Here is a 27,065-nt window from a genome sequence, read left to right as displayed (position 1 = left end):
TTCCAGAAAGTTTCTGATTCTCTTTAGGTAATAGGTGTAAAATATTTCAGATTGCTTCCTAAGTAGCACTTTTCATCTTCCCTTTTGAATTAATAACACTGAGAACAAAGAAGTCAGCCCTATTAACGAAGCCTATATGTTTTGATTATTTTTGACCCTTTCTGGGCATTCCATGATTACTACCTAATTGGATTGTCTCAGTAAGTGTGTCAACTGCATATGCATAAGAACTGGGCTTCCTTTGTATCTTTCATGGTTTTTGAAATAGTGTTGGATGAAGAAATCAGCTAATATAGTTATGAAATAAAATTTTGATTGAAGGTGATGTGGGTAAGAAACAATATGCAAGAAATACTAATGTGATACACTTAAACTCCAGGCTGATTCTCAAGACGTGTCAGTTCCACAAACCCCCCATCAGATAACTTATCCTGTCCATTGCTTTCCTTCTGACGCTGCCACTTCCAGAGCATTCTATTTTCTTACTATACTGCTGCTGCTCTTGTCCTTAAACTTCTCTTTGTCATTTTGCTGGGACTTTTTTTTTTTTTTGAAATTTCCTGATGTTTGATCACCTATTTCCTGGACTCCAGTTTTTCTTTGTTGTTGTCATAAAATACCTATACAAAACAAAATTTGCCATTTTGACCACTTTGTATATCACCAAGTGCCATTAATTACGTTCATAATGTGCAACTAATACTACTGTCTATTTCCAAATTTTTTTCATCGTCTCAAACTAAAACTCTGTTCTGATTAAGCAGTAACTTCCTCCTTCCCCAGCTCCTAGGAACCTCTAGTCTACTTTCCGTCTTTATAAATTTGCCTTTTCTATGTATCTCAAAGAGTGGAATCATACAATATTTGTCCTTTGGTGTTTTGTTTATTTAATTTAGCATAATCTTTTCAAGGTCTATCTATGTAGAATGTGTCAGAACTTCATTCCTTGGGGATATGACTACATTTTGTTTATCTATTCATTTACTGATGGACACTTGCTTTGTTTCCACTTTTTGATTACAGTGAAAAATGCTATAAATATTGGCATACAAGTATCTGAGTCCCTGTTTCAGTTTTGGAGGATATATACCTAGAGGTGGAATTTCTGGGTCATATGATAATTCTGTGTTTAACTCTTAGAGGAATTGCCAAATTGTTTCTACCTAGACTGAACTATTTTATATTCCTGTACAAGGATTCCAGTTTCTCCACATTCTCACCAATACTTGTTATTATCTGTGTGTGTGTTTGTGTGTTTATTATAGACCTCTTAGTAAGTATGAAGTGTGGTATCCTATTGTATTTTTGATTTGCGTTTCCTTAATGATTAGTGATGTTAAGCATATTTTCATGTGCTTATTTAGCATTTTTTTTTTTAAGAAATGCCTATTCAAGTCCTTTGCCCATTTAAAAAAATGGGTTGTCTTTTCATTGTTGAGTTGTAGGAATTCTTTATATATTGTGGATATCAATCCCTTATCAGAGTATTTGCAAATATTTTCTCCCATTCTGTGGGTTGTCTTTTCACTCATCTTGATAGTGTCCTTTGATCCACAAACATTTTTAAGTTTGATAAAGTCCAATGAAAATATTTTTGTTGCCTGAATTTCTGGTACAGTACTTAGGAAACTATTGTCAAATCCAAGGTCATGAAGATTTGTCCCTGTTTTTGTTTTTTTTTTTTTTAAATTTCATGGTTTTCACTCTTAAATTTAGGGACAAAGAGCCCTTAAATTTAGGTCTTTGATTTATTCTGAGTTAAGTTTTTTAGATGATATGAGTATAGTAAGGATAGAGTTTCATTCATTTGCTTATAGATATTCAGTTTTCCTAGGACCATTTGTTGAAGAGATTGTTCTTTCCCCCATTGAATGGTCTTGGCATCCTTGTTGCAAATCAATTTACCATAGATGTAGGGGATTATATTTGGACTCTCAATTCTCTTCTATCTTGTCTATCCTTATACAAAGTCCCATACTATTTTGACTACTATATCTTTGTGGTAGTTTTGAAATTGAGAAGTATAAGTCCTCAGACTTTGTTGGTGTTTTTCAAGACTGTTTTAGCTATTTGGGCTCCCTTTACTTCCTATATAAATCTTAGGTTTGGTTTTACCATTTCTGCACAAAACAGCATTGGGATTTTGATAGAGATTATGTTGAATTTGTAGAATGCTTTGTATAGCATTATCATCTTAATATTAATTTTTCCAATTCATGAACATGGAGTGTCTTTCCATTTGTTTTTGTCTCCTTTAATTTTTTTCAGCAGTATTTTATAGTTTTGTGTCAAATCTTTTGCCTCCTTGGTTAAATTTATTTCTAAACATTTTATTCTTTTTGATGCTATTATAAATAGAATTGTTTCCTTAATTTCTGTTCTAATTGTTCACAGCTAGTGTGGAGAAAGAGAAATGATTTTTGAGTGTTTAAATCAGATCTGGCTCTTTTGAAAGTGAAATTCAAAGTCAAAGCTTCAAGTTTACCAAATTCATTGATTAACTCTTTTTTTTTTTTTTTTTTTTTAATCTTTAGGTCTTTCTTTTTCTTTACTGTTTTTCTTTTTTGGGGCTCCTGGCTGGCTCAGTTGGTTAAGCATCTGCCTTTGGCTCAGGTCGTGATCTCAGAGTCCTGGGATCAAGTCCCACATTGGGCTCTCTGCTCAGTGCAGATTCTGCTTCACCCCTCCCTCTCATGTGCTCACTCTCTCTCTCTCTCACTCTCTCAAATAAATAAATATGATCTTTAAAAAAATATTTTTTTTTTAACGTGGACTCCACGTGGATCCCAACCCAGGGCTTGAACTTATAACTGAGATCAAGGGTCAGACACTTGACTGAGCCACCCATGTACCCCAGTCTTTAGTTCTTTCTATGTATAAGATCATGTCAGCTGCAAACAGAGATAGTTTTACTTCTTCTTTTTCAATTTGGATGTTTTTAGAATTTTTCTTGCCTTATTACTATGGCTAGACCTTTTAGGCCTTTGTTGAATAGAAGCAGTGAAAGCTAGCTCCTTGTCTTATTCCTGATATTAGGGGAAAAATCTTTCAGGCTTTTGCCACGAAATGTGATGTTATCTGTGGGCTTTTCATATATGGCCTTTATTATTTTGAGGAGGTTCCCTTCCATTTGGTTTTCCTGTTGTTGGTGCACCCCATAATTTTTGGTGGAGCTTCCTGAGTGAAGGAAGCACATAACAGGGAAAAAATTGAAGGTTAACATGTGAAATATTTTTATTTTTCTCTCTCAGTTATTGTTTCTATAATGATAGCTCAAAAATAATTTTTACTTAGAATTTTAAAGGCATTTTTTTCCTACGTGGCCTGTTTTGATTTTTCTCATCTAAAAGCCTTTAGGATCTTCTCTTATTCCGGATGTTCTGTAATTTTCATGATGATATGGTTGGTGCTGGTTTTGTTTGTTTTTCATTAATGATGACATATGTCCTTCAGAACTAGAAAAATACTTTTTTGGAATCACATTTTTAATCATTCTTTCCTTTCTGTTCTCTTTGCTCCTTTCTGAGTCTTACTAATTGAATGTTGGGCCTCTGAGACTCATTCTCTGATTTTCTTTTCTGTTGCCCACATTTTGTAAATATTCTTTTACTTTATCTTCAAAACATTTTATGTACCTTTAAAATTTAAGCTCTCATATTTTCAACATTTTGTTTTTGGGTGTTTTTCTCTACCTATCCTAAGTTTTCCTTTCTGTTGGGTAAAAGCTAGGAGTAAAACAGCAAGGTCATAGGGTAGCTGTATCTTTAACTTCTTAAGCAATTCATAAACTGTTTTCCAAAGCAGTTGTATTATTTTACATACATAATGGCAATGTATGAGAATTCCAGGTCTTCTGCATATTTGTCAATAATTGGTATGGTCAATCCTCTGATTTTAGACATTCTAATAGATGTGTGTACTGGTATTCCACTGGGTTTTAATTTGCATTTCTCGAATGCATTCTTTCATATGTTTATTTTGCCACTCTTATATGTGATAATGTGTCTATTACAATTTTTTGCCCAGTTTTTTATTAGGTTGTTTGATAGTTGTGGAAGATCTTTATATATACTCTTGGCTTACGTATTCTGTCAGATATATGACTTGTAAGTATTTTCTTCCAATTTGTGGCTTGTCATTTCGTTCTCTAACCCATGTCTTACAAAAAGCAAGTGTCCTTAATTTTGATGAAGTCCAACTTACTAATTTTTTCTTTATAACATTGTACCTGATAAAGCTTTGCCAAACTCAGAGTCACAAAGGTTTTCTCCAATTTCTTTTTCTAGACATTTTCAAATGTTAGGTTTTACATTTAGGCTTTTTTAAATTTATTTTTTGTACATGACATAAGGCATGGACCAAAGTTCTTTTCTTTTGCATATTAATATCTAGTTGTTCCAATGCCATTTGTTGAAAAAAATGCCCCCCTCCTTGCTTTTAACTACTATTTGCATGTTATATCTTTCTCCTCCTATTACTTTCAAGCTACCTATATTGTTATACTTGAAGTAAGTTTCTGGTAGATTGCATTCAGTTCAGTTGTTTTTAAAATAAATTTGTGGGGCACCTGGGTGGCTCAGTGGGTTAAGCCTCTGCCTTCAGCTCAGGTCATGGTCTCAGGGTCCTGGGATCGAGTCCGGCATCGGGCTCTCTGCTCAGCAGAAAGACTGCTTCCTCCTTCCTCCTCTCTCTCTGCCTGCCTCTCTGCCTATTTGTGATCTCTGTCTGTCAAATAAATAAATAAAATCTTAAAAATAAAATAAATTTGCAAAACTCTATTTATGTATCTACTGGTGTATTTAGATCATTTACGTTTAATTATTGATATGTTAGGGTTTACACTTGCTAGTTTACTTTGGTTTCTGTTCCATTTAGTTTTTGTTTTTGTTTTTCCCCTGCATTCAGTGGATTACTTGAACATTTTTTAGAATTCTACTTTAATTTATCCATAGTGTCTTGGATAGATTTTTGTGCCTGTGTTTACTGTGGGTATTGTACCATATCATGCATGCATAATTAATTATAATCTGCTGTTTGACATTATACCATTTTGAGTGAAGCATAGAAACCATGTCTCTTTCAAACAGTAATTGCATATGACTCAATCCCTTGCTACTCCTGATGTGTCACAAAAAGAAAAACTGTCAACATACTCTTCCTTTGCAAATATACTACATGAGAATTTGTCATTTCTCTTTCAACATAAACTCATTGCAAAAGCTCTAATACTATTACACTGATGAGACTGAAAAAATAAATACAATTTTAATACCAAGAAAAGGAAATCGTATCTTCTTTTGAATCTTCTTACCCTCTCTTACTTGTAATTGTCTTTATTTCTTCTATATACATTAATAACTGTAAGAGACATTGTTTTGCTTCAACCATCAAACCTAGAAAACTCAAGAGCAGAGTGTAAGTATTTAGCCACACTTTTATTCTTTTCCATTGTTCTTTTCTGCTGTTGTAATTTTTCTTCTTTTATCATCATGCGTCTTGGCATGGATTTCTTTGAGTTTGTTGGTTTAGGATTTCCTCAGCTTCTTGCATCTGAGATTTATGTCTTTTTCCAAGTTTAAGAAAATTTCAAATCTTGTTAGAATACATTTTTCGTCTGACTCTCTCCCTCCTCTCTTCCTGTTACTCTGGAATAACTTTTGTTATAGTCTCACAGATCTTGAGGCTCTGTTCATTTTTTTTTCCAATGAATTTCCCCCTTTTTATTCATACTGGATAATTTCATGGGAGCTCATGGATTCTTCCCCTCTGTCCTCTCCATCATATTGTTAGGCCTATCCCAGTGAGTTTTATTTTAGCTTATACATTTCAAAATTTCTTTTTGGTTGTTTTTCATATCTTCTGTTTAATTGTTGAGGCTTTCTAGTTTTTTGTTTCAAGTCTTCGTAATTGCTCACTGAAGCATATAAAATATGATGGCTGCTTTAAATTCTTATCAGATTTTTCCAACATCTATTTCATCTTGGTATAAACTTTATCCTGTGGATCATCCTTTCTCCTTCAAGTTGTGATCTTCCTGGTTCTTTGTAGGATGAGTGATCTTTTATTATCTTGGACATTTGGGGCTGTATGTTGTGAAATTCTGGTTTTTATTTAAATCTTTTAACAGGCCTTCTTAGGCACTTCACTGGCGGAGTCTGGGGGTTCTGTGAAGTCTGAGTTCTTCACTTATTTTCCATTGACAACTCTGGTGGTGTAGGGTGCCTCATTACCATTGGAGAGGGGTGGAAATTCAGTTTCCATGAAGCCTACTTTCCACTTAACCCATGGGAGATGAACCCATTGCTACTTGGAGGTGATGACTTTATTGCATCTCTTGAGATGATCACATGATTATCCTTTTGTCTGTTGATGAGCATTTACATTGATTTTTGTGTATTGAACTAATATTCAACACTGGGATAATATCCCACTTAATCATTATGGCTTACCCTGCTTGATATTGCTGGATGAAATTTAGTAATATTTTACTGAGGACATTTGCATCTATAATCATGAAGGATATGGGTTAGTAGTTATCTTCTAATATCTTTGTCTGGTTTTGGTATCTGGGCAATGTGGCCTCAGAAAATGAACTGGGAAATAATTCATTTATATTTCTTCTTTTTGGAATTCTTTGTGTAGATTGGGTATTATTTTTCTTAAATGTTTGATAGAATTTGCCAGTGAACCCATCTGTACCTGGAGCTTTCCTTGTTGGAGTATTTTTATACTGAGAATTTGATTTCTTTGATATATAACTATTCAGATTTCCTTTTTTTGTTGTTGAGCTTTGGTAGTTTGTGTGTTTTGATGAATTCATACATTTTATCTAACTTATCTAATTTATTGGCCTCAAAAAACATTCCATTATTATCCTTTAATGTCTGGGAGATCTTTTGTGATGACCCCTCTTTCTAATATGGGTCATTTGAGTTTTCTCTCTTTATTTTTGATTAGTCTGCAAAGAAGTGATTGATCTTTTTTTAAAGATTTTATTTATTTATTTGACAGAGGCAGAGAGACAGAGAGGGAACACAAGCAGGGGGAGTGGGAGAGAAAGAAACAGGCTCCCTGCTGAGCAGGGAGCCTGATGGGGAGCTGATCCCAGGACCCTGAGATCATGACCTGAGTCAAAGGCAGAAGCCTAACAACTGAGCCACCCAAGCACCCGAAGTGATCAATTTTATTAAAAGAACAGCTATTTGTTTCATTGATTGTCTTTATGTTTGGCTGTTTTCCTTTTTATTTCTGGTCTTTATGATTTTTTCCTTCTGATTTTTTTAGGTTTAATTTGCTCTTCTTATTTAACTGCTTAATTTTTAAGCTCTTAATTAGCCGTTGACTTGAGACCTTTATTTTTTCTTATATAAAGTTTTATTCTGTAAATTTCCTTATAAATACTACATAAACTACATCCCACAGATTTTGATATGTTTTCATGCAAATTAATATAGCTGAAGATTTTCCAGTTACCTTTCTTTTACTGATTTCTAGTTTAATTCCATTGTATTAAGAGAAGATCTTTTGTATGATTTTAATCCTTTTAGCTTTGTGAATGTTTGTTTTATACCCAGAATGTGGTCATTTTGGGTGATTCTTTTTTTGTGTGCATTTGAGAAGAATGTAAGTTCTGCTGCTGTTGTGTAATACATTGTATAACTGTTTTGCCAGTTTGGTTGATAGTATTACTAAGGTATTCTATATTATTAATTTTTTATGTACTTATTTTATTGATTACTGAGCAAGGAGTTTTGAAATCTCATAATTGTGGATTTACTTTTGCTTTATGTATTTTGAAGTTCTGTTGTTTAGTGAATACACAAAGTTGTGTTGACTCTGTTGTTATGTATCTCCCTCTTTAGGTCTGATAGTATTTGTCTTAAAGTCCATTTTGTTTGATTTTTAATGTAGTCACTCCTGCATTCTTTGTTGGTTGCATGGAAAGTGGGTTTTTTAATACCACAAATACTTGGTTTTCCTTTTTCATCCAGTCTGATGATTTAACTAAAGTTTTAAAATCATTTTTATTTAATGTAATTAGTGATAGAGTTGAATTTATTTTATTATTTTTTTTTCTTAAAGATTTTATTTATTTGACAGACAAAGATCACAAGTAGGCAGAGAGGCAGGCAGAGAGAGAGGAGAAAGCAGGGTCCCTGCAAGCAGAGAACCCGATGTGGGGCTAGATCCCAGGACCCCAAGATCATGACCTGAGCCGAAGGCAGAGGCTTTAACCCACTGAGCCACCCAGGTGCCCTGATAGAGTTGAATTTAAATTTACTGTCTTCTTGTTTCTTATTTGTCCCATTTGTTCTTTGTTCTTTTTTCCTCTTTTTCTGCCCTTTTTGTATTAATTGAGCTTTTAGAAAGGATTCTATTTTATTTATGTTGTTTGTCAGTTATACTTCTTAAAAGTTTCATGGTTGCTGCTCTCGGGCATTTAATGTATACCTCTAATTTATCCTGTCCAACTTTAAATGCTATCTTACCGTTTCATGACTAGTTTAAGAACCTTACACGGTGCACCTTCAATGCCTCTTCCTTCCCTTGGCATTACTGTCATGCATTTTACTTTTGCATGGTATTAACTCCTCAACACATTGATACGATTTTTTTAATTAATATGTTCAATTAGCCAACATAGAGCACGTCATTAGTTTTTGATTCAGCGATTCATTAGTTGCATATAACACCCAGTGCTCATCACAACACATGTCCTCCTTACTATTTTTGCATTAGAGAGTCAATTGTATTTTAGAATGATCAAAAACAGCTCAAAGAATTTCTACAAATATTCATTTCTCTGTGTAGATGTGGTATGATACTCTTTCTGGTATGATATTCCTTCTGAATGAAGAACTTCATGGACATTTCTCTAGCACGGGCCTTCTGACAGTGAATTCTCTGCTTTTGTTCATCAATGAAAGTCTTATTTTGTCTTTATTTTTGAAAGCTTTTTTTTTTGTCTCTTTAGAATTTTGAGTTGACAGGTCTTTTGTTTTAATACTTTAAAGGTCTCATTCTCTTTTCTTTTGACTTGCATTGTTTTGGATAAGTCTCTTTTAATTGTTTTGTTTCTGCCTCTGTGTCTTCTGTCTCTGGCAAGATATTCTCTTTATCCTTGGTTTCAGCAATTTGTACGTGATGTGTCCCCATCAATACACTGAGTTTAGATTTTTCTGGTGGTGGTGAGCAGGAATAGGTCCAGCCCTGCCATTGTACCCTTATGTGCTGTAGCAGGGGGAGGGGGAGGTGAGCTTAGGAACATCACATTTCTGTTGGACTAGCTCCAACAGAGACCAGAATCCTAAGGTGGCCCTTCCCCAGCGTATGTCCTAAGCAGCACAAGTTAGATGCGTCAGTGACTTCCTTTTCTGAAGTTATCACCAGTGTTAATTTTCAGATAGCACCAGATAATTCAGAAGCGATATCACTGTAAAAATTATTTTTGCTTTTTGTACATAAAGGATGTTAGATTCAGTGAAGAATGGAAAAAAGAAAAGGAGCTTAAGGAGGCACCTAAAAAGGAAGAAGAACCCACCCTTCAGAAAGCTCTTCCTGCTTCAAGCAAGAGTGTGCTGGAGAAGAACCAAATTAATTTTGGGAAGAGTCAAATGACCAAAAGATTAGAGCCAAGTTTAAACTGGAAGGCCACTGTTGATTTCAAAGAGTATGTAGAAATTTGCACGAGGGGTTTTCGGATACATCCTCAGTAACCATGTTTGCCTAACTTTTAGCTTAGATTTAGGTCACAGCAATAGAGTACAGAGGAGATACTATCTCCCTCTAAAATACAGGTCGATCCCTCCCCGCTTCTCTTCATATTCCAGGTAGAAGGACATGGCATGAAGAGGGTCACATGTGGGCACCAAAACACAATTCACTCAGTCAGGGCAAATGTCACGTGAAAAAGATGATAAAAGACACGGAGAAATCTCACAGGCCATGTAAACACAGCAGTAGGGACCTGATTAAGTAAGTTCTAGGAGAATTTAGAAGGATTAAAATTATGTGAAGTTAATCAGGGAAGTCTTGAGAGAGACAGTGTCTTGTCTCTTAACAGAACTTTTAAGAAATAACCATGGAAAAGCTAGAGCCTCCCAAAATTAACAGGCCTACGTGAAGTGGACACTGATTTGATGACTGTTTCTTGAGAGAGACAGTGTCTTGTCTCTTAACAGAACTTTTAAGAAAATACCATGGAAAAGCTAGAGCCTCCCAAAATTAACAGGCCTACGTGAAGTGGACACTGATTTGATGAATATCTGACAGATACAAGACTAGGTCCATTTAGGCCCTCTATAAATAAGCGCCAATGCACAGATTAACGCCCGGTGTGTCATCAAGGCCAGAGCCGTCCGAAGTGCCTCGAGCACTTTTTTAAATTAGCAGAGAGGCTTACCAGTTTCAGCCTATTTTTAATGTTCCATGCAGTCACCTGATTGGGTTAAGAAAGAACCGCCTTCCAGCTGGTCACAGGGGACCCTCACCTGCAGTGATTGAGAACCGTAGGCTGATCACGTTTTGCAAGCAAACCCAGAGAGCAGGCTTGAAGAAGTCCCGGGGAAAGAGGAGACGCTCTCGCTCCTCTAACTCTCATCAATTTTGAGCTGTTTGATCTTTGTGACTCTATTTGAAGGAGTGGGAAAATGACACATAAATGGGCTGCTCTGTTACCTGGGAGGTGAATTTTTAAAATACCCTTTCCCAGGTGCTGACATTATTCAATTATGAATTTACCTAACAGCTATGTGCCAAGGCCCATGCTAAACCTGGGAACAGCAGATCCAGACCAGATCCAGGCACTGCCGCGGAGTTGGGTGGGGACGGGAAGAGACCAGGCAGCTCTCTCCCAGGGCAGGAAGCACTGAGAGTAGAAGGCTCAGAGTGGCGGATCTGCACAGAGACAGCAGCCTGTTCCTCATAAAAGAAATGGGGGGTGAAATGTTCCTCCACTATAGAAAGTACATGGCTGTGCTGGAAAGACAGAAGGGGCCTCGCAGGTGTCAGATGTGGCTGGAACTCGTGTAGTTTTCTGTATTAGGAAAACACATCCCTGGGGTGCATGAAAACAGTGGGATCTTTGTATACATTTCTATGTTTAATTTCCTATTACTCCACATAAATTAATTTTAAAAAGTTAATATATTTGCAGTCACAAAAACGTACTGAGAGAGAGCCAAGAGGAAAGACACGGGGGAAGACTTGAAAGGTCTGGACCACTTGTTTCCCCAGGAAGAGCACAGTTAGTCCGGTAAGTGTCTGTTAACATGAGCCCTTCTTTAAAGCCTGACCTAGTTGACATGCACAGGACTAGTGTTCTTTCCATTAGAGCAGAGTCCTCAGACACCTGTACCGACAGCTACTAGTTATGATAATGTTGAAAATCTTTAAATGCACTTACAAGATAACCTCTTAGTGAAGAATTCTTTGAAAGACAGGGAGCTATGGATATAACCTGGTGCTGTTGGAGTGTTCTAGAAGTGTGGATTAAATCACATTGCTTGGTGATGTTGATTTCTTTTATCTCGTAGCTTATTTTCAGTCCAGTTGTTCCATAAATTAATGAGAGAGTAGTACTGAAGTCTCCAACTATAACGACAATTTTTCTGTTTCTCCTTTTAGTTCTATTTTTGCTTCATGCATTTTGAAGCTCTGTTGTTTGGTGTGTACATGTTTGGGATTGATATGTCTCCATGATTATGTAATTTCCCTCTATGTCCCTTGTCGTTTTTCTTTTTATTGATGTTGACTTAGTTCAATATTATATAGCCTCTTCTGCTTTCTTTGATTGCTTGCATGGTCGTTTTTTTTTTTTTTCTCCTTTTCTAACAAACTAATAATATTGTATCATTATATTTGAAATGAGTTCCCTGTAGGTAGCATTTGGTTGGTTCCCTTTTCTTTTTCTTTTTGGTTTATTAAGCTAAACTCTATCAATTGGTGTATTTAAGTCATTTACCTTCAATGTCATTATTATGTTAGGGCTTGAATTTGTCATTATATATATTTTTTTCTGTTCATTCTTTCTGATTTTCATCCTGTGATTTTCTTTCTCTCCCCCCCATTCTCTCTAACCCCCTCTTCCATGAAAGTCTTTTTAAATCTATTCCATTTTGGAGCATGGTAAGAGAATGGGTAATTTTTAACAATTTTTGAGATTCTATGATTCTCTTAGTTCTTCTAGATCTTATTGAAATCTTAGGTTTTAGCAGGCCTTCTCTGATACCACATGGGTGGGATAAGGTGTGTGCTGCCTCCTCAGCTTAGACAAGGAATTACAAGTTTTCAAGTAGGCCTTTATTGACCCTTGGGGAGGTGGGTGAGGGGCTCCTCATTATTTCTGAGTGGTAATGGAAGTTCAAGCTCTGTGGATACCAGCCTGTCTGTGAGAGGGAGGAACACCCTGTTAATTTGTCAGGGGGGGTTGGGGTTAGTGAAAGTCCTGACTCAGCATTAGTCCTCCTCTGATACCACCTAACATGGGGATTAGAGAGCTTTGCTGTAGTCTGACAAAGTTAGAACACCAAGCTCTCTGCTTGGCCATTGCTTGCAGAAGTGGGGTTAGGCCACAGTGTTTTCTGTGGTGTTGACTAGAATAGATCATTTGTTGCCTAAAAGTTTTCTGTCTTATTAAGTTGCTCTTTTTCTGGTCCTCTGAGAAGAAAGAGCAGGCTTTTCTTAGGTCATTTTTTTCCTGTGCCCACTGGTGTTTCTGCATCACCCTCTTCTCTAGTACCCAATCTGGGATACATGAGACAAAAAGAAAATCCAAGTAACTCACCATTGTGTTGCTCCTCCAGTCCGCAGATCTCGATATAGTCTTTCTTCTTCTTTCTACCTGTTAGAGCCCTCTCATGTTTGTTTTATATACAATATCCAAGATTTTTATGTACTTAGTGGGAGGATTAAGGAAAAGTATATCTACTTCATCTTTTCTGAAATAAATGTTTGGCCATAAGTGTTTCAATTTTAAACCAAATTTTAGTGAGTCAGAGAAGCCTAGAGTGATAGATAAGGATAAAGGGGTAGTGTATCCAAGCAACAACCATGACTCTGACAAAAATTAGAACTTCTCCATGTTTCTTCTTGCTTAAGGGGATATAATTATGTGGTAGAGAAGTATTTCTTAAGGTGGAGTCCCTAGCTCAAAGAAATATTGAGGTTTGCTTCTTTTTACCTCCTGAATGTATGGTTGCTATGGGGCAGGACAGGATGGGAACCTTATAAAATAGGAAAAGCCATTTAAAGTTATAGGTCAACAGATCCATCAATGGAAAAAGAGAACAGCTTTCCTCTGGGGTACTGATTTTTTTAATGTGATGTGGGGGTGATGGGGGTAAACTCAGTGCACCCTGCTCTTAACTCCAGAAGCTTTTTAGTCTAAGGGAAAGTACATTTGCAGATTCTCCAGAGAATACAGGTTAATTTAGAATATATTTCGATCTCATACCTTTGAATTACGTTACACTGATTCTTAAGTCAGCCTTATCTACCAGATTTTGCTCTGTAACCGACCCAGGTTTCCTGCCATTTGTTGAACCAGAGAATACATTACCCTGACGCCCATCACGTGGCTTGCTGAATTGACAGGCACTTCAGTTCGGGACTGCAGTTTCTCTCCGCTGCAGCCCAGACGGCACGACGGTGCCATTCTGCATGACTCTCTCTGCCACAGCACCTTTGAGAAATTTTTTAAAAATCAGAGAATGTTAAAAACTGGTGAAACTCAATATTTAATTGTATTGTTTCAATTCAATAAGTAAACTTAAATAAATACAAATATAATTCAATAACTAAATTTAAGTAAATATAAACACAAATAACCCAGGTTATTTAGCCACTATGTCTGGTGCTGCCCTTTTGTACAGCACAGCCATTGGACATATACTTGATGCCCTTGTACATTTCTTACTATTTTCCTTATTGTTATTGCATGCAAAGTGATAATAATGACCTGTATCTGGTATAGAGGCGGGTTCATTCATCTCCTCACTTAGATCTTACCAAAGATCTTCTAGAACTCAGAAGGTGTTGGCATCTTTTTCATTGCTTATATTCATATTGCTGAAATATTAATGATTATAACCACATCCATGTTGTAGCATAAATATATTTATCACATGTGGTGGTTGTTATTGTTCTTAGTAAGAGTGCTGAGAAGATTGAGGAGATTATCAGTGAGAGCTCCTCAGAGAGTGAGGAAGATGAAGAACCACCTGATCATCGTCAGGAAGCAAATGCAGATTTGCCATCGGAATATTGGCAAATTCAAAAGCTGGTGAAATATTTAAAGGTAAGACATTTCGTATTGTGTTTACAATGATTATTTTAATTCTTCTGCCAAAAATGTATATTCTGCTTCCAAGTTTATTATGTTTCTTTCAAATAAGGGTAGTAAAATCCCCTGTTACTAAGTATGCATGGGGGAAGGTCTAATTACCCTGAGGATAACAAGGTTAGTTCTCATGGAGCAGCCAGGCTGCCTGGTACCAGCCCTCTCCCCTGGGCCACAGTAGTGAGCAGATACTGACTTAACCACCATTTTACAACTTGTAGTATAGGGTGGCGGCAAGAGCTTGGATTTTTTTGAAGCTGAACTATAACTAAGTTCTAGGCTGTGTCACTTACTAGCAGTATGACTATTGGTTGTGGTTTTGAGCCTTATTTTTCTTAACCTATGGAATAAAGTTAATACCTGCCCTATAGGAATTCTTTAGGGTTGGAAACACATATTTGAAAGATGAGGCAGGGGTGCCTGGGTGGCTCAGTGGGTTAAAGCCTCTGTCTTCGGCTCAGGTCATGATCCCAAGGTCCTGGGATTGAGCCCCACATTGGGCTTTCTACTCTGCAGGGAGCCTGCTTCCTCCTCTCTCTCTCTCTCTGCCTGCCTCTCTGCCTACTTGTGATCTCTGTCTGTCAAATAAATAAATAAAATCTTAAAAAAAAAAAAAAAGAAAAAGAAAGATGAGGCATAATGTTTGGTACATTGTAGGTGCTTAAGATATGTATCAGTTCCATTTCATTACTCTCAATGTAACATGTATGAAAACATGTTACATAATAATGGCCTATATAATGTATTTAAGACTTGAATATGAGCAGGGCAAGGGAAATGATTTGCCAAAACCCAGATTAATATTAATGGATAACTGATACTGGTAATTGTAAAGTTTTTCTGGCGAGATAAACACGACACCAGGCAAAGTGGGCGCAAGGCAAGATTTCTTAAAGGCGTCTCCAGCGAAGTTTCAGGGCTCAGGAGAAGGGGAGCCAGGAAAGTTGCGCCGGGAGGAGGTGAGCACCCTCGGGCGAGGTTCCGCGACTCTGGAAGGCAGAGTGGCGGAAGTTGCGGCCAAGGCATGGAGGAGGGGGCTGTTAAGGGGCCTCGAGGGGAGTTCAGGGGTCTTTGGGCAGGTTTCCCTTATTTGGATATTTCGCCTGCTCGTGGGGGTCCCATTGGTCCACTGGAGTCCAGGGCGGGGGTCTCAGATTCCTGCTTGGGCCTTTGTTCTCCTGTCCGGGCTCAGGTCTTGTGGCGGGAACTTTTGCCATCTTAAGTAGCCCTTTCTGCCAGCCCAACAGTAATGTCTAGGGTAGGCCATGTCTAAAGCTGTAGTTGAGAAGTACTTCTAAAGACAACATTTTTAGTTACCTCATATTTCCTCCAGCTTTTCTACGTCTTTGATCAAATGAACCAAGGGCATTCGCGGTGGCTTTGCATATGTAAAGATATTTATGTGACTCTTAAATTACCTAAGGGTACTTTTCTGATGTCTTTGAGGTCCTTCAAAGCTGACAGGTAAAATAGTTATATGCGCATTTTTGTGAATTCAACAAACATCCTCTGCATGGACACAGCCTAATAGCTGAGAAAAGTTCCTTTTGCAAGAAAAATATGCCCCCTTTCTTAGCATGACCCCAGCTGCAATTCCCTGCATTTCTCAGAAAAAAAAATCTGTTTTCCTGAATCTTGAATCCAAGAAAAATTAGTCAAGAAATTGGGAAATTGGGAAAAGCTATTCTAATTCTCCATCGCGACATAGATTTCAATGGCCAAACCAGACTCTGGGCAAGCAAATAAAATATTTGCATTGTTGGAGGAGGAGTCAAGATGGCGGAGAAGTAGCAGCTGAGACTACTTCAGGTAGCGGGAGATCAGCTAGATAGCTTATCTAAAGATTGCAAACACCTACAAATCCAACGGGAGATCAAAGAGAAGAAGAACAGCAATTCTAGAAACAGAAAATCAACCACTTGCTGAAAGGTAGGACTGGCGGAGAAGTGAATCCAAAGGGACGGGAAGAGACCCCGGGGGGAGGGGCCGGCTCCCGGCAAGCGGCGGAGCAACGGAGCACAAAAGCAGGACTTTTAAAAGTCTGTTCCACTGAGGGACATCGCCCCAGAGGCTTAACTGGGGTGAAGCCCACGCGGGGCCAGTGTGGCCTCAGGTCCCGCAGGGTCACAGAAGGATCGGGGGTGTCTGAGTGTCGCAGAGCTCACAGGTATTACAACGGGGAAGCCGGCTACAGAGACAGAGCCGAGGAGTGACTCTCAGCTCGGGTTTACCTTGAACCGGTCGCAGGCTCGGTGAGCTCGGAGCGCGGCCGGAGGCCAGGGTGACGGGAGTAATTGGGCGCTGTTCCCTGAGGGCGCACTGAGGAGTGGGGCCCCGGGCTCTCGGCTCCTCCGGGCGGAGACTGGGCGGCCGCCATCTTTATTCCCGTCCTCCGGACTCTACGGAAAGCGCTCAGGGAACAAAAGCTCCCGAAAGCGAACCCAAACGGATTACTCAGCCCGGCCCCTGGTAAGGGCGGTGCGACTCCGCCTGGGGCAAAGACACTTGAGAATCACTACAACAGGCCCCTCCCCCAGAAGATCAACAAGAAACCCAGCCAGGACCAAGGTCTCCTCCCAAGGAGTGCAGTTTCAATACCAAGGAGAGCAGCGGAATTCCAGAGGAGGAGAAAGCAAAGCACGGAACTCATGGCTTTCTCTCCATGATTCTTTAGCCTTGCAGTTAATTTAATTTTTTTTTTCTTGTTCAATTTTTTTTCTCTTCTTCTAAATTTTTTTAAACTTTTACCCTTTTCTTTTTTAACGTTTTTTAACTAGTTTATCTAATATATATATTTTTTTCCTTTTTATATTTTTTCTTTGTTTTCTTCTTTTAATTGTTTCATTTTTTTTTTCTTTCTGAACCTCTTCTTATCCCCTTTCTCCCCCCTCACGATTTGGGAACTCTTCTGATTGGGTTAAAACATATTTTCCTGGGGTTGTTGCCACCCTTTTAGTATTTTACTTGTTCCTTCATATACCCTTATCTTGCCAAAATGACACAGCGAAAAAATTCACCACAAAAAAAAGAACAAGAGGCAGTACCAAAGGCTAGGGACCTAATCAATACAGACATTGGTAATATGTCAGATCTAGAGTTCAGAATGATGATTCTCAAGGTTCTAGCTGGGCTCGAAAAAGGCATGGAAGATATTAGAGAAACCCTCTCGGGAGATATAAAAGCCCTTTCTGGAGAAATAAAGGAACTAAAATCTAGCCAAGTTGAAATCAAAAAAGCTATTAATGAGGTGCAATCAAAAATGGAGGCTCTCACTGCTAGGATAAATGAGGCAGAAGAGAGAATTAGCTATATAGAAGACCAAATGACAGAGAATAAAGAAGCTGAGCAAAAGAGGGACAGATAGCTACTGGACCACGAGGGCAGAATTCGAGAGATAAGTGACACCATAAGATGAAACAACATTAGAATAATTGGGATTCCAGAAGAAGAAGAAAGAGAGAGGGGAGCAGAAAGTATATTGGAGAGAATTATTGGAGAGAATTTCCACAATATGGCAAAGGGAACAAGCATCAAAATCCAGGAGGTTCAGAGAACCCCCCTCAAAATCAATAAGAATAGGTCCACACCCTGCCACCTAATAGTAAAATTTACAAGTCTTAGTGACAAAGAGAAAATCCTGAAAGCAGCCCGGGAAAAGAAGTCTGTAACATAAAATGGTAAAAACATTAGATTGGCAGCAGAATTATCCACAGAGACCTGGCAGGCCAGAAAGAGCTGGCATGATATATTCAGAGTACTAAACGAGAAAAACATGCAGCCAAGAATACTATATCCAGCTAGGCTATCACTGAAAATAGAAGGAGAGATTAAAAGCTTCCAGGACAAACAAAAACTGAAAGAATTTGCAAACACCAAACCAGCTCTACAGTAAATATGGAAAGGGGTCCTCTAAGCAAAGAGAGACCCTAAAAGTAGTAGATTAGAAAGGAACAGAGACAATATACAATAACGGTCACCTTACAGGCAATACAATGGCACTAAATTCATATCTCTCAATAGTTACCCTGAATGTTAATGGGCTAAATGCCCCAATCAAAAGACACAGGGCATCAGAATGGATAAAAAAACGAAACCCATCTATATGTTGCCTACAAGAAACTCATTTTAGACCCGAAGACACCTCCAGATTTAAAGTGAGGGGGTGGAAAACAATTTACCATTCTAATGGACATCAGAAGAAAGCAGGAGTGGCAATCCTTATATCAGATCAATTAGATTTTAAGCCAAAGACTATAATAAGAGATGAGGAAGGACACTATATCATACTCAAAGGATCTGTCCCATAAGAAGATCTAACAATTTTAAATATCTATGCCCCTAACGTGGGAGCAGCCAACTATATAAACCAATTAATAACAAAATCGAAGAAACACATCAACAATTATACAATAATAGTAGGGGACTTTAACACTCCCCTCACTGAAATGGACAGATCATCCAAGCAAAAGATCAACAAGTAAATAAAGGCCTTAAATGACACACTGGACCAGATGGACATCACAGATGTATTCAGAACATTTCATCCCAAAGCAACAGAATACACATTCTTCTCTAGTGCACATGGAACATTCTCCAGAATAGATCACATCCTCGGTTCTAAATCAGGTCTCAACCGGTATCAAAAGATTGGGATCATTCCCTGCATATTTTCAGACCACAATGCTCTGAAGCTAGAACTCAATCACAAGAGGAAATTTGGAAAGAACCCAAACACATGGAGACTAAAGAGCATCCTTCTAAAGAATGAGTGGGTCAACCAGGAAATTAAAGAAGAATTGAAAAAATTCATGGAAACAAATGATAATGAAAACACAATGGTTCAAAATCTGTGGGACACCACAAAGGCAGTCCTGAGAGGAAAATATATAGCGGTACAAGCCTTTCTTTAGAAACAAGAAAGGTCTCAGGTACACAACCTGACCCTACACCTAAAGGAGCTGGAGAAAGAACAACAAAGAAAGCCTAAACCCAGCAGGAGAAGAGAAATCCTAAAGATCAGAGCAGAAATCAATGAAATAGAAACCAAAAAAAACAATAGAACAAATCAACGAAACTAGGAGCTGGTTCTTTGAAAGAATTAATAAGATTGATAAACCCCTGGCCAGACTTATCAAAAAGAAAAGAGAAAGGACCCAAATAAATAAAATCATGAATGAAAGAGGAGAGATCACAACTAACACCAAAGAAATACAGACAATTATAAGAACATACTATGAGCAACTCTACACCAACAAATTTGACAATCTGGAAGAAATGGATGCATTCCTAGAGACATATAAACTACCACAACGGAACCAGGAAGAAATAGAAAGCCTGAACAGACCCATTACCAGTAAGGAAATTGAAACAGTCATCAAAAATCTCCAAACAAACAAAAGCCCAGGGCCAGATGGCTTCCCGGGGGAATTCTACCAAACATTTAAAGAAGAACTAATTCCTATTCTCCTGAAACTGTTCTAACAAAATAGAAATGGGGAGCCTGGGTGGCCCAGTGGGTTGAGCCTCTGCCTTCGGCTCAGGTCATGGTCTCAGGGTCCTGGGTTCGAGCCCCGCATCGGGCTCTCTGCTCAGTGGGGAGCCTGATTCCCTTCCTCTCTCTCTCTACCTGCCTCTCTGCGTACTTGTGATCTCTCTCTGTCAAATAAATAAATAAAATCTTTAAAAAAAAATAAATAAAAAAATAAAAAAATAGAAATGGAAGGAAAACTTCCAAACTGATTTTATGAGGCCAGCATCACCTTGATCCCAAAACCAGACAAGGATCCCATCAAAAAAGAGAACTACAGACCAATATCCTTGATGAACACAGATGCGAAAATTCTCACCAAAATACTAGCCAATAGGATTCAACAGTACATGAAAAGGATTATTCACCACAACCAGTGGGATTTATTCCAGGGCTGCAAGGTTGGTTCAACATCTGCAAGTCAATCAATGTGATACAACACATTAATAAAAGAAAGAACAAGAACCATATGATACTCTCCATAGATGCTGAGAAAGCATTTGACAAAGTACAGCATCCCTTCCTGATCAAAACTCTTCAAAGTGTAGGGATAGAGGGCACATACCTCAATATTATCAAAGCCATCTAGAAAAACCCACCACAAATATCATTCTCAATGGAGAAAAACTGAAAGCTTTTCCGCTAAGGTCAGGAACACGGCAGGGATGTCCGTTATCACCACTGCTATTCAACATAGTACTAGAAGTCCTAGCCTCAGCAATCAGACAACAAAAGGAAATTAAAGGCATCCAAATTGGCAAAGAAGAAGTCAAACTATCACTCTTTGCAGATGATATGATACTATATGTGGAAAACCCAAAAGACTCCACTCCAAAACTGCTTGAACTTGTACAGGAATTCAGTAAAGTGTCAGGATATAAAATCAATGCACAGAAATCAGTTGCATTTCTCTACACCAACAACAAGACAGAAGAAAGAGAAATTAAGGAGTCAATCCCATTTACAATTGCACCCAAAACTATAAGATACCTAGGAATAAACCTAACCAAAGAGGCTAAGAATCTTTACTCAGAAAACTATAAAGTACTCATGAAAGAAATTGAGGAAGACACAAAGAAATGGAAAAATGTTCCATGCTCCTGGATTGGAAGAATAAATATTGCGAAAATGATTATGCTACCTAAAGCAATCTACACATTTAATGCAATTCCTATCAAAGTACCATCCATTTTTTTCAAAGAAATGGAACAAATAATTCTAAAATTTATATGGAACCAGAGAAGACCTCAAATAGCCAAAGAAATATTGAAAAAGAAAGCCAAAGTTGGTGGCATCACAATCCTGGACTTCAAGCTCTATTACAAAGCTGTCATCATCAAGACAGCATGGTACTGGCACAAAAACAGACACATAGATCATGGAACAGAATAGAGAGCCCAGAAATAGACCCTCAACTCTATGGTCAACTAATCTTCGACAAAGCAGGAAAGAATGTCCAATGGAAAAAAGACAGCCTCTTCAATAAATGGTGTTGGGAAAATTGGACAGCCACATGCAGAAAAATGAAATTGGACCATTTCCTTACACCACACATGAAAATAGACTCAAAATGGATGAAGGACCTCAGTGTGAGAAAGGAATCCATCAAAATCCTTGAGGAGAACACAGGCAGCAACCTCTTCGACCTCAGCCGCAACAACATCTTCCTAGGAACATCGCCAAAGGCAAGGGAAGTAAGGGCAAAAATGAACTATTGGGATTTCATCAAGATCAAAAGCTTTTGCACAGCAAAGGAAACAGTTAACAAAACCAAAAGACAACTGACAGAATGGGAGAAGATATTTGCAAGCAACATATCAGATATAGGGCTAGTGCCCAAAATCTATAAAGAACTTAGCAAACTCAACACCCAAAGAACAAATAATCCAATCAAGAAATGGGCAGAGGACATGAATAGACATTTCTGCAAAGAAGACATCCAGATGGCCAACAGACACATGAGAAAGTGCTCCATATCACTCGGCATCAGGGAAATACAAATCAAAACCACAATGAGATATCACCTCACACCAGTCAGAATGGCTAAAATTAACAAGTCAGGAAATGACAGGTGCTGGCGAGGATGCGGAGAAAGGGGAACCCTCCTACACTGTTGGTGGGAATGCAAGCTGGTGCAACCACTCTGGAAAACAGCATGGAGGTTCCTCAAAATGTTGAAAATAGAACTACCCTATGACCCAGCAATTGCACTGCTGGGTATTTACCCTAAAGATACAAACGTAGTGATCCGAAGGGGCACGTGCACCCGAATGTTTATAGCAGCAATGTCTACAATAGCCAAACTATGGAAAGAACCTAGATATCCATCAACAGACGAATGGATAAAGAAGATGTGGTATATATACACAATGGAATACTATGCAGCCATCAAAAGAAATGAAATCTTGCCATTTGCGACGACGTGGATGGAACTAGAGGGTATCATGCTTAGCGAAATAAGTCCATCGGAGAAAGACAATTATCATATGATCTCCCTGATATGAGGGAGAGGAGATGCAACATGGGGGGTTTAAGGGGGTAGGAGAAGAGTAAATGAAACAAGATGGGATTGGGAGGGAAACAAACCATGAGTGACTCTTAATCTCACAAAACAACCTGAGGGTTGATAGGGGGAGGGGCGGTGGGAGGGGGGGGTGCAGTTATGGACATTGGGGAGGGTGTGTGCTATGGTGACTGCTGTGAAATATGTAAACCTGGCGATTCACAGACCTGTACCCCTGGGGATAAAAATATATGTTAAAAAAAATAAAATTTATTAATTAAAAAAATCAAAGACATTACTGAAAATAAAAAAAAATTTGCAATGTTAAAAAAAAAACAGGAGCTTCTATGAAGCAAATCCTAATGCCCACCTTGGCTATACTTTTGAAAGCTTCTTAACAATTTGACCAAGGTCAGTGCAAAATATAAGAAATTTTTTTGTGTGTGTTTGGAATATTTGTCGTGAAACAAAAATGAGGACCATTGGGATAGTTAATGTTTTGTTTTAAAAATTTCATCTTATAATAATAATATCTTATAAATAGTAAATATTTTTAGATAATTTTTCACTTTTAAAATGGCTTTGACTTGGGATTTTGTGGTAATTTTGCCCTGTTTTAGTATTATCAGATATCAGGTAGAGGTCATTTTTACATGTTATTGCAATTGATACATTTAAGGGTTTTTTTTTAAATTTTTAATAGAAAATCTCTGAAATTTTTAGCATCTTGATCACAAAAAAATGATTTACTGTTTATTATTACAGAAATTGTTCACTATTATGGTCATCATTATTACCAAAAAGCATACAAATAAAATTTGAGAAAAGACATGGAATTAATTATTTCAAGAATTCCTGAGAATTTGGGGGAATTTTGATTTCTTGTTCCAGGAGCTTGAATATTCATACCTATCGGGAATTTGGAAATTCTAGCTGGAGCCAGGCTGCAGTTCAGGCCTCACGGTCAGACACAACCCCCTGGTAGGCATCTTTGCCTACAAACCATGCAGTCAAAACACTGGCCAAGCCCACCACACCTATCACCAATGTCCAGACTCAGGAGACCTTCCCGATGGTACCCCTACTCCTTTACTGAACAGTGGATCTTCCCATTATCTCTCCTCTCATAAAGCACATGTCACTCTGGCAAGAAAATGGCACTAGAAAACTTTGCCACCCAGCCTTGGAACACCTTGAGCCCGATGGGTGCTGCAGCTCGGACATAACCTTTTGGAAGAAGATTGTTAAGAGCCCTGGTGTTTATCCAAAGAATTCTGGTCTCTTAACTATTCCATTAGCCAAAGGAAATAGTCAATGGGGAAGAAGCAGGGATGGGCCAGGCGGCAGGCTAACAGCATGACCTTCCATGTCGGAAACACTCTGCTTGAATCCGTGGTCTGGCCACTTACTGGCTCAGCAGCCTTGAGGCAGTTCACTGACCTCTCAAAGCTTCAGTCTTCTCACTGGTCAAGGTGGCAAAAATAAAAGTTCTCATGTTTTAGGATTATTATGAATTTCAAATAAAATCCAACACATGTTAAGTGCTTTGTAGAAAGTACTCAAGACTTGGTAGCAATAACAGTGACTTCTATTACAAATTATTACTGTAGACAACATATGGCGTGGAGTCTTCTTGACTTGCACATCTGGCCCTCAATTTTTGCTTTAAATTTTCTAGTAACCAATAAAAGGAGGGAAATGCAGTGAGTTAATACAGTGAGGGAAAGGCTCTTACCCTCGTAAGGTAAAAATAGCCCAGTTGCCAATGCATGTAACTGATCCTGGGACTAAGAGCAGAAAGAATTTTCTCCCTGAGGACTTAATGAAGCAGACAGTGAGTGTGGTAGTGAATGACATCCTTAATAATATCCTCCCAGTGAACATGGCAATGAGAGTTTCTCATAATAGCCTAACTATTGAATAACTGTCTTGAGTTTTTCAACTATTTAGGATAAGTCCATTTAATATGAAGCCAAAAAGGGATGCACTATTTCTGTCCCAGAACAGCTAAGGAAAACATTTATTGATGAAGTGCTACTTAAGCTTGCACAAGTTACTCATCAATAAATCATGTGCAAATGTGATACTTTTGGCCAGACAGTAAATTGCTTGGAATTATTATAGTTCCCACAGGTAGATATTCTTAACATAGCCAATAAAAGAAAAAGTATATCTACAAATGATTTCAAGCTTTTTGACACAGATAAATGTTTTATATGGGGACACGAAAGGATATTAAAAGTCTATGAAATGCAAAATTCAATGTCTCTAGGTAATCTCAAAATAAATACACCTGACATTTTAATTTGCAAACTTGTGCCTTAAATGTAGGCTTACACTAGCAGAGAAATGTTAATGTTGACCTGACTTTCTACTTACCATTTTCCAAGTACAGCAATGTCTGATTGTTTAAAAAAAAAAAAATTTGATGAGCTCATTAATACCCAAACAGGTCAACGAACTATAGCTTGTTATTTATCCAAAGCTATGAGCTCAGATCTTGGCATGTAAGTAAAGGAGTTTGTATTTAATTATTTGGCTTTGACATACATTCATTTCAACTTACAAGTTTTATATACATATATATTCTTTTAGTCTGGATTTTTAGAACACAGTTTAATTTTTAAACTAATGAAGACCTTGCATTTTTACTCACCAACCTTCCAACTTCTGTTCCCCCAAATGACTGGTGACACTGTGCCCTAATTCTAAATGAAGCAATAAACCACCTTTTCAGCTTCCTTAGCGAAAAACACTTACGTTCTGCCTTCTGCTATCTTTATGGTTCAGTTTGTCCTGTCAGCTACGTGAATAGAAGGACCATATTAAACTCATTTCTGTGTCTTGCGGGGTGTCTGGCCAGTGAGCAGAGGCCTACCTCTCCATCCTCTGCTCAGAAGGTGTGAGGGGGAGAGAGTAGGTTCCCAAGGGGTGAGGCTGAGCTGTTCTTCATGCTCAGCTCGTGGAGAACTGTTTTTCCTCCCTCTGAGCCAGTCATTCGTTCTGCTGTTGATGTCTTCCCCACTTTCTCTTACTCTTTCCCCTCCTTCTCCTGTTGCCTTTCTCCTTGTAGATATGCCATTTTATTGCTATATTTGCTAGCTTTCTGTGAATATTATTTTCTCTCCCTGGCCAGGGCTGCTTTAAATTCTTGCAATTAAAAATGTTTTGCTCTGGATCGATTCCAGGGATCAGGGAAGATAGTTTGTTAAGATGTGTGCCCGACACTAATTCTGTGAGTTTTTGTAAAAATGCCGAAGTTTTACTCATTACTCAACCAATTATGTGGAGAACGCCTTTGTGAAATCAGAGAGTTGCAGAATTTTATTTTGTTCTAAATAGTTCTAAATTAGTACAAATAGGTACTGTTCAGTAGAGTGAGAGAAAATGTTGAGAGGCTGTAACTCTAAGTAGATCTGCCTTTCATACACACCGCGTACACAGTGTACATGTCATTAAACTGAAGAATGAATTTCTGGACACAAGGTTGCAAGCCTACTGAAATCCATTTCTATGGAGGTTGAAGGAGGTTTGGGGATGGAACTTAATACTGTAGGATAAATAAATCCGAGAGAAAATTGAGATTATAGAGTGATGCCCAGAATGCGGTTGGTCAAGATTTTAGGTAGTTTGGAGGGATGGCAGAGCATGGGTCTAGAATCATGCCTTATCTCCCTTGTAGGCATTTCCTTGTCACTTGAGGATAAGATGTCAGTCCTGTCCTGACATCAGCTCCAGGCTCAGATGTGAGATTACTAGCCAGCTGCTTGTAGATGTCTGACCCTGAAGTGCTTCATTCAGCCACTCTTATACCTGAGTCCTTGCTGCTATAATGGAAGAATCTAGGGTTAATCCCCAGGGCTGTGTTCCCAGGTGTGTCTCCTCCCTGCAGGAAGCCTATTTCTACACCTGGGATTTTGATCAGACCCCAGCCAGGGGTCAGGATGATGAAAGCCGAGTCCAGCAGCAGGTGGTATGCAGAATGAGTCAGAGTGGGAAGAGACAGAAAGCCAGCAACAAGGGGGGGGGGGGGGGGGGACGGGGGGGGGGGAGGGGGAAAAGGGGGGGGGGGGGGGGGGGGGGGGTTGCACTGGGGGCCTGGAATGGGATAATAATGTCCTTGGAAGCAACAAAGAAATGGCTAGGAAAGAAAACAGGCCAGTTTATGAGGACGCTTTGGTTTGAGGCAGATTAAGTTTGAAGAGAGTGAAATACCCAAAGAGAAACGCCCGGGCCGTAGTTAGAAATCAAGGACTGAGTATATGAGACATGAATTATGCATAATGAAGAATAGGAACAGGGTCTTCATTAGAAACCGAATGACTGCTTCGGAAGCAGGGAAATGAATGGGGGGGGGAGCCTATGGGCTTGTTTTTGTCCTTTTATTCATGATCGAATATGACCTCTTTATAGCACTTCAGAAAGTGGCTGTCTCCCATTCGAGTTAGTGCAACCAAGGTAGTATTTTTAGATCAGAATTCGTGTTATCCCAAAGGCAGTCTTTCCTTAAGTATTAGTTTGCCATCTTACAGACTGCTTCATCAGCCTTAAAAAAAAAAAATCTTAGCGAAAGTAACATTTTATTTGGTAATTTTATGCAACTAGCCAGTAGATAAAAAAGATTAATTAAAAAAAAATTAAGCGGGAAAGTTTGAAGCAAAAAAAAAAAAAATGTTGATTTTTAAAGTTTCCTTCCA

The 27,065-nt window shown here is 38.4% G+C and overlaps 1 protein-coding gene across 1 annotated transcript in view; it reads left to right on the top strand.

Moving 5' to 3' along the window:
• The window catches only part of ARMC4 (armadillo repeat containing 4), a 195,898-nt gene that overhangs the window by 12,756 nt on the left and 156,077 nt on the right, over window positions 1-27,065 (top strand). Inside the window, exons 7-9 of the mRNA XM_032847139.1 lie at window positions 9,468-9,670; window positions 11,156-11,254; window positions 14,149-14,296. Coding sequence (XP_032703030.1) covers window positions 9,468-9,670; window positions 11,156-11,254; window positions 14,149-14,296 — 450 coding nt within the window. The remainder of the gene's footprint in view (window positions 1-9,467; window positions 9,671-11,155; window positions 11,255-14,148; window positions 14,297-27,065) is intronic.

Source organism: Lontra canadensis, unplaced genomic scaffold (assembly GCF_010015895.1).
Source record: "Lontra canadensis isolate GAN:19392208 unplaced genomic scaffold, GSC_riverotter_1.0 scaffold185, whole genome shotgun sequence".
NCBI lineage: Eukaryota > Metazoa > Chordata > Mammalia > Carnivora > Mustelidae > Lontra > Lontra canadensis.
The sequence above is the reverse complement of the archived record's forward strand: the minus strand, read 5'-3'. Positions and strand labels throughout refer to the sequence as shown.